This window comes from Morus notabilis, unplaced genomic scaffold, assembly GCF_000414095.1.
Source record: "Morus notabilis unplaced genomic scaffold, ASM41409v2 Scaffold432, whole genome shotgun sequence".
NCBI lineage: Eukaryota > Viridiplantae > Streptophyta > Magnoliopsida > Rosales > Moraceae > Morus > Morus notabilis.
In genome coordinates this window covers 87,229-95,483 of record NW_010368050.1, presented here as the reverse complement: position 1 = coordinate 95,483, position 8,255 = coordinate 87,229, and the positions used below count along the sequence as shown (strand labels likewise).

The 8,255-nt window shown below is 34.2% G+C and overlaps 1 protein-coding gene across 1 annotated transcript; it reads right to left on the bottom strand.

Moving 5' to 3' along the window:
• Positions 1 to 1,446: 1,446 nt before the first annotated feature.
• Positions 1,447 to 7,490, bottom strand: LOC112094673. The gene is made up of 4 exons (XM_024176167.1): positions 7,337 to 7,490; positions 6,639 to 6,733; positions 2,865 to 3,139; positions 1,447 to 2,551 (listed from the first exon to the last, which is right to left on the bottom strand). The coding sequence occupies exons 1-4, from the start codon at positions 7,364 to 7,366 to the stop codon at positions 1,740 to 1,742; spliced, it is 1,212 nt and encodes a 403-aa protein (XP_024031935.1). The 5' UTR covers positions 7,367 to 7,490; the 3' UTR covers positions 1,447 to 1,739.
• Positions 7,491 to 8,255: the final 765 nt, after the last annotated feature.

Here is an 8,255-nt window from a genome sequence, read left to right as displayed (position 1 = left end):
ATTTTAAACTCGAATCGGCGAAATGAACGGGGCTTAATAAAAGTTAAAGAACTCAACATTGATGATTTGTATGGAGCGGAACGTATTATTCAAATCTTGGACAATCTTGACTTATTCCAACAGAAAGGTTTATTCGAATTTGACATATGAAATTCACATAATTTTATTTTATTTTGTTGGTGTTTATTTTTGTTTAATTTCTAATTTAATCAAAGGACCAAAATGCCCATCTTATAACATGAAATCCGACAAAATTTTGACACCGTTAATAATTGGATTTGCTATGCAACGATTTCAAAGTTTAAGAAACCAATTGCTAAAATTTTAATTCAGTTACTGATTTGCCAAAAGCGATAAGTTTAGGGGTATAACTACTTTAACATTTTATGCTATAAAATTACATAGTAATTATACATGACTAGAAAAATTACGGTATTTGTCTAAATCATCAACGATTATCTTTCTTCCATAGCTCATTTTTTATAATTTTAGAATTGATGTATACTGCCAAAAGCGATAAGTTTAGGGGTATAACTACTTTAACATTTTATGCTACAAAATTACATAGTAATTATACATGACTAGAAAAATTACGGTATTTGTCTAAATCATCAACGATTGCCAAAAGCGATAAGTTTAGGGGTATAACTACTTTAACATTTTATGCTACAAAATTACATAGTAATTATACATGACTAGAAAAATTACGGTATTTGTCTAAATCATCAACGATTATCTTTCTTCCATAGCTCATTTTTTATAATTTTAGAATTGATGTATACATGGTAGCAACCGTGATGAAACAGTTGGATGAGTGGGGTCGAATTGCCTATTCCCCTTTTTCCCCCCCAAAAAAAAAAAAAAAAAAAAAAAAAAAAAAAAAAAGAGGATGAAACGTGTATACTGATATTAATACAAATTAAAACAAACTTTGCTCACTTTCTCATCAAGAACAAGTAGTACATTCTTCCGTTGTTCAAGCAATAAATAAATAAATCCTTGTGTTGTCTCTAAAATTTCATATTATGTTATTAATATCAGGGGAAAAAAACAAAAAACAAAAAAACACAAAAAGCGTTTAGCGAGAAATAAAAAATAAAAACGTTTTCAAAACGGCGTTTAGCGCAATAAAGACAAAAAACATAAATGAAAACGATTTTTTAATTTAGTAAAAAATGAGAGATAAATGAAAAAAGACTTTTAGTCGGTTTTTATTTTTTGTTTTCATTTTCTCCTCTTTTAAACAGAGAGAGAAAAGAGAGACATTAATGAATTTGTTTACACTGAAAATAATCTCTTAATAAAACTATCAATGCATTTTTAAAAATAATTTTTATCTGAAATTAAAAACGTTTTTATTTTCATTTTTATACAAAAAATAAAATTATTTTAAAATGAATTTTAAATACGTTCGATGTATCTCTCCATTAGTTCAAAGGGGTGCTCAGATTTCCACTGCCATCCTAAAGACATCCAAACAAATAACAGGCTCTCTTGAGGAATGCCAAAAGATACGACATCAAAGTTCCACATAACTCTGCAATAGTGGGGCCAAGTGTCATTTTGTGGATGGTTAATGACATTATTTTTTGTAAAAGATTTTCCTCAAGCTATTGCCTAACTTTTGTTGTAGAAATCTTGCCGAATAAAAAGCTACAAAATGAAACGCCTCAGAAAAATTGCTGCTCCCAACAAAAGAATTATTTCCCTAATCAACACGCATTTTTTACCGGCCGAAATTAGCTCCATCTCCTTTTATCTTCGTCTTCATCCACCGGAGTATACCATTCTGGTCGACGCCTCAGGTTGCTCAATCTGTAGTTCAAAAGCACTTCTTCATCACCAAGAGCTCTTGTAGCCACCAAGATAAGTGTCTTCAGAAGTGGAATGTCCGATCCAGCAATCTTTGAGCTCCCATATTTGAACCAAAAGCTTCCAAACCTCTTCATATTTGATTCGTCTAAATTCCCGAATACAACATTTGGAATATAAGCTCGCATGTCCTTCTCAGTCAATGGGAAGTCATAAGGGCAAATCATAACATTAGGAGCCATACCCTTTGCAGGGTGGTTGGCGTAATGAGCCAAGGCTAATGGATTTCTCCGCTCTATAACATCACCGCCATAGTCCACTCGTTTGCCTTCCAATGGCTTACTTAGGATTCTCCAGAGCTTGTCTGAACCTTTCCCATCAGCTTGCACATTAGGTCTGATCTTCGAAACACTTACGGCGTCCCACATCCCACGGGTTTCATCCCCCAAACCCCAAGGTTGAGCATTTATCACAGCCCCATCATACCTCGTGATCAAATATGGGTTTTGTGCATCTACTCTTGGGTATCCGGGAATGTAACGGTAATAAGCCGGGGAATATATTACACCTGGGTAAATGGCTATCACAGAACCTACATCAGCTTTGCCATTTAGAAACAAACCCTGGCCAGCTTCCTTGTGAGGTATCTCGGAGGGTTTGATATTGAGTGTGTAGCCAATAAGATCTTTAATTCTCTTAGACACTTCAATCCGTTTTAATGGCCTAGTCTCTGGTACAGCTGCACTGAAAAATCATTAACATCAACAATCATTCAAAGATTGTCTTCAGTAATTAGAATATAAGAGAACCAAGTTTTCTTAATTAACTTAAGTCCCCTAACAAAATCTCAACTAATAATGCTCTGAAATTCTTGGATGCTGGATTTCGTAAATCTTAAAGTGGTAGTGGTTTAATATGATTTGTACTAATAGATGGAACGGATCTAATTGTATGGATACTATAAACTCATGTACACAGCAAACATTAGCAAAGAGCTTTTAGATTCATTAGATAACTTCATCAGATGTTTGGGACAAAAAATAGGAACTAACCCGGATGATTGGTTTTTGAGATATTGCTACCAACAGCGAAACTAAGGCCACTCCTGCGAGAAGCAGCATTCGTTTGCTGAGGCAACTCAATTGGCTCGTTTCTCTTTTCCGTATCAGGAAGAAGAATTTTGTCCATAGACTTGCAGAAGCTTTTAATTTGGGAATGAACATTTTCTTGGACTAGCTTCTCTTGATCAGCAATAGAGGCTTTAGTGGCCATGTCTATGATCTCCTCTACATCAGCCTCTTCAGCATTCTTTCCCAAACAATTGTAGCTGTGGTATTCACATTTTTTATCATAAGATAAAAGTTCAAGACAACCTTAATGATGGTATAGTATGCACAAATCAAAATGTGGAATCAGCTCGCAGGGACCAGGCCAAAACAATGTATGATGGTATTTCGCAGGGACCAAACGCCAAACAATGTATGATGGCATATATTAAATACAGTAAAACTCATGAAAAAAAATAAATTCACTAAGAATTGTTTCTTCAAGTTATACTGTGCCAAATTCTTAGATCTTTAAGATCATACTGATATATAGTTTTGCAGTAAACAAATGATGAAAAGTACTTAATAGTTTACTTTTTTAACAATTGTTGTAGGTTAGAAGTGATGCTACCTAGGATTGGAAACAATTCCTTGGTTGACAAACTTGTATTAAAATACTCGCTGTGAAATTCTTACATGGCTGGTGGAAATACAAATAATTGCTATCAGATAAGATAATAAGAACAGAGAAGCATCTAAAGGCACCATTTGGTCCATATCTTAGGGGCCATAAACTTCCAAGGAAGAATGACAGAGAAGAACGTTATGGAAAAACTAGAAGAATATTGAGTTGTACCAATCACATACCTTTTCCCAGTCAAAGAATCATATAAAATAAAACCAAAGACAAGAAGAAAGGCAACAGTAGATTTAACTGTACAATGTATGCTGGCCGATTTCAAATTACAGCATTGGTTAGTTAAACGAAAGTGAAAAAACAAATTTACATGATTTTTAGGAATGTAATTTAGAACTACTTTGAGATTTGTAGACAACCAATGAAAGAGGATCCGTTGGCATAGTTCATTAGGAATACCGTGATTATAAATAACTAATTTTGTTTTTGATAATATAAATAACTAATTAAAAATATAAAAAAATAACCAGAAATTACAAACTAAACCAAATAAGTATGCTATATATTATATAGTAACAAACTGAAAAAAAAAAATGATAATTTTTTTAAAATATCAATTATCACATAAAAAAAAAAAGGTGAGTCGGTGACACTTGACAGTGGGTCAGTAAGTTGGTGGCAGCAAATAGCAAGTCATATACTAAAATTGCCACACTTGAGGTCTTAGACGAAGGGAAAAAGAAGTTCTAAACAGCAGCCGGGGGGGAGGGGGAGAGGGGAGAAAGGACTTGTCACTCTCACTTGAAGTCTAAGTAAGTCACAAATCACAACAGTAGAACAAGAGAAAGGAGGAGAAGGGACACAAATAAAAAAAAAAGGAAAAATCTTGATTGTGGAGAGATCGCTGGACAGCTGGAGTGAGCAGCGGTATCTGAGTGAGAGATTGGGGAAGTGGAGACAGAGTTGTAGAAGATGGATTGACGGAAACTTTATTGTTTGATAAGTGTAGGGTTTTTTTGTTAGATTTAAGGTTTTGTTTAGCCTTTCTTCACTTTTCAACCATATAAAAAGCCTAATACGTAAATAGCCTGAAGTGGTCTTTCTTTTTTCTTCAAAAAGCTCAAAGTTTTATCTGGCCTTTATGGCCAAATGAGGTTCACGCCTCTAACGCCTTGAGCCGAAAACGCCTCAAGGTGTACGCCTCATCCAAAAAAGGTGTAAGCCTTGTTCAGGGGGTAAAAAACGTAGCCACAAATTGCCGGATGTCCGCCTCAGTATGAGGTGCGCCTCGAGGCATACGATTTTTTAAACCATGCATAAAGGTAGCAAGAATCTTATGCTATATATGGCACTCATTTATGAAACGAGATTAGGAAACAGAGATACTTTTGAGTTCATATATTTAGGATTGGTAATGAAAGCGAGCGTGCTTCTGATATTAATTGTTCTATCATCAAGTCATCAACTAGATTTTGGGGTAACCACTAAACGAAATAGCTAGAAAATCAAACATGCTTTGTGGTGCAAAATATTGTCAAGCAATATAAGAAATCAATTAGTTGAAGCTGGGGTTTAAGTATAACTGGTAGTAACTACATGATACATTCAGAAAAGTAGATTTAACATGTATGACAACCAATGAGAAGCAATGGCCACTGTAGAATGAGAGCATCAACAAAGCAAGCTCAGATGTTATCCAGCGGCCTTGAGAGCACTAGAATGACGCCATCTCTGACAATGCTTGGCAGCGCTTGAATTGGGTTTCGGAGGTGGACGCGACTATGATGGTCTGGCAGCACTCAAACGCTCCAAAATAGATGCAAGCTCTGGCAATGTGTGGCGGTGCTCGGCATGGGCTTTGGAGGTGGACGTGAGCTCCGATGATGGCCGCCGGTGCTCAACACAAAGTGTCGGAGTGGAGTTTCAACATCTATTTCAGGCTCGATCTGAAGCAAAGATGTGGATGGGTTTTGATTTTGGTGGTGTGTGTTTAGAAGATGAAGAGGGTAGTTCAGGAAAAAGTGATTCCACAAACCTCAGAATAGCAATTCCACCCTCTCATTGGATGAATGGCCTTTCCACCGAAATGGGTGAATGGGCTTTACAATGGAAAGGCCTTTCTGAAGTCAATTTGTTAACCAAGCAAGAGATTTGGGCTTTAGTAAAGGAATTATCTTTCCTTTCCTTTCCTTTCCTTTCCTCCCAACCAAACGCACCCATAGTGTAACGATTTAGATATGTCAAAAAGACCGGTACGTTTTGAATAGAAATGTGCAATGGTAAGTGCATTAGTGAGAAATACAATGAAGAGGGCTCCGAAGACTAAAGGGAAGACCAAAAGGTATGTTAGAAATTGTGGAAATAGAGATTAGGGCAACGGCATATAATTGAATAGAAGCTGAGGCATTTGAAGCAAAGGAATCATAAAACGATATGTACTTGGCCGTTCACAAATGATTACATATAAACTTTTCTGAACTATGAGATATACAAATCTTGAGCATAGTTCAATAACACAATATTATTAAGGGTTAATCTCACAAATGGTCACTGAGGTTTAGCCTCAATCCCACTTTAGTCCCTGACTTTTCAAACGTCACACAGTTGATCTCTGAGGTTTTATTATGTTTTAGTTTTGGTCCTTCTGTCAATTTGGTGCTAAATATTTGATGAAATTCGTAGAAATTATGGACTGAAATTAGAAAAAGTTAGGAGACTAAAACAATACAAAAAACCAAAAGTTAATTTCTACAAATAGACCTAAAATTCTAGTTGTTTCTAGTTTTGGACTCTAATTTTCACATATTCTATCAAATTTTAACGCCTAGTTGATGGAACGACCGAAACTGAAACAAAATAAAACATCAGGGACCATCTGTGCGACGTTTAAAAAGTCAGGAACTAAAGTAAGTGTAACCTCAAAGACCATTTGTAGAATTAACTATTATTAAATAGTGTAAGAAATTCACCAACAACGTGACAAAAGAAAAATTCAAATAGCTGCGCCAATCAGATGGTATGAACTGCATAAAATTTTTTAAGTGTCAAGCCTCGTGCATGCTAAAATGTAATTTCTCGAAGTCAATACAAGTAATTCGTCATCACAAACACACACATCAGAAGCTTATGCAAGCGAAAGTAACCTGGTATAAAGGAACAACCGGTTCATGTCTGCCTCAAATTGCAGTTTCCTTGGATCCTTAGCAAACATGGGATTTTTCGCAAGAGTTTTGACAGCCTGAAAACAAACATCAAAAATCAAATTATCACAGTGAGGACAAGAAATATTGTTTCTAAAAAAAATTTAGACTACAAAAGCCCCGGCACTCACAAAAGTGAATTCTTTGATGCAGCGGAATGGGAAAGTCAAGCCAAATCCATGGGTAAGGGGAAAACCCACAAAATTGGAGATGAAAGTCTAACCATTACCATAGCTAGTAAAGGTATTTATAGTGAAACGATAACAAAATAATTACTAAGTTCTTACAACACACTAGGCAAATAACGACACTGCAAACAAACAAAAAAATGATAAATATAGCTAAATTCTCCTCCATCACCCTGATTGATTTTGGTATGGATTCCCTTTTCTAAGTCTTTATATTGAGTGAGATTAAATTTCAGCTTCTTTCAAAGGATTCGACACCAACCCAATTCATTCCCTCCTATTTTCTCTCCTACCAAACAACCATACCATTTGATTCCAAAATCCTTCAATAATAAAGAAATTTAAAAGGACAAATAATGTAAAACCCTAAACCCTCCATTTGCATATTTAAAGATTTATGCAATTTTTTTTTCTTACCCAGAAAAAATAAAAAATAAAAACAGAGAGAGATACCTCTTGAAATTTCTGAAAAAGAAAGGCCATTTCTGATGAAAACAAGAGAGCTGGGCGTAGTTTGCAAGTGACAAAGGAACGGAACAAAGCACCGCCCAGATTTCAGAACATGGAATGGACTCCCAGGAGAGCCGCAAACTTCACTCTTATGTACGGAGAGAGACCTGTTAAAAATATAAGGTTAAATTCAGTTACAACTAATTATACGTTTGGTCTGAAGATTCAAATCATGATTTGAATTTCATAGTTTGTTACAGTATTTTTTCTCATAAAAAATATACATAAATTAAAAATAATTTTAATCACATGATTCTAATTCATAAACCAAACATCTCTTTTTTATTACAGTTACAAAATTCTCACGTAAAATTATATTTAAATATAAATTAATAACTTAAATTAAAATTTTTAACTTTAATAAAATTATTATTAAAAAATTAAATCAGTAAAATAAACGATACATTAAATAGTTAATTTATGCATGAGTTTTCTTTTTCTTTTTTATTTGAAAGTCCTAATTTTTGTTTTTATTTTTATTTTTTGTATTTTCAAAATTAGTATTTTTTTTAAGAGAAAAATTTGTATTTAATAGACTTTCTACAATCATATTTAGGAAGGAGACTAAAAAAAGGTCAGATTCATATGCTTAGAGGCGTCCCGGTCAAGTAACTATCAATCCATCCGGTAGAGAATTCAACCGGTCGCAATTCGTATTAATGGATCGTATTTGTATTTGCTCATTTATTAATCATGTCAGAAAATATTAACTTAAACACAATATGTTTACTAAACGTGTTAACAATGTCAACACAAACACGACCTATTTATTAATCAGATTAATCATGTCAATCCGTATAACTCATTTAAATTAATATATTAAATAAATAACTTATTTAACACAGTCAAGACAGGTTTAACA

What these genes read in the sequence shown, in the direction of transcription:
- LOC112094673 (XM_024176167.1), bottom strand. Translation starts at nt 7,366, where the DNA reads ATGGCCTTTCTTTTTCAGAAATTTCAAGAG. An exon ending in TTTTTCAGAAATTTCAAGAG is followed by an intron (nt 6,734 to 7,336) that starts GTATCTCTCTCT and finishes GTTTGTTTTCAG; the next exon opens with GCTGTCAAAACTCTTGCGAA. An exon ending in CTCAAAAACCAATCATCCGG is followed by an intron (nt 2,552 to 2,864) that starts GTTAGTTCCTAT and finishes TTTTCAGTGCAG; the next exon opens with CTGTACCAGAGACTAGGCCA.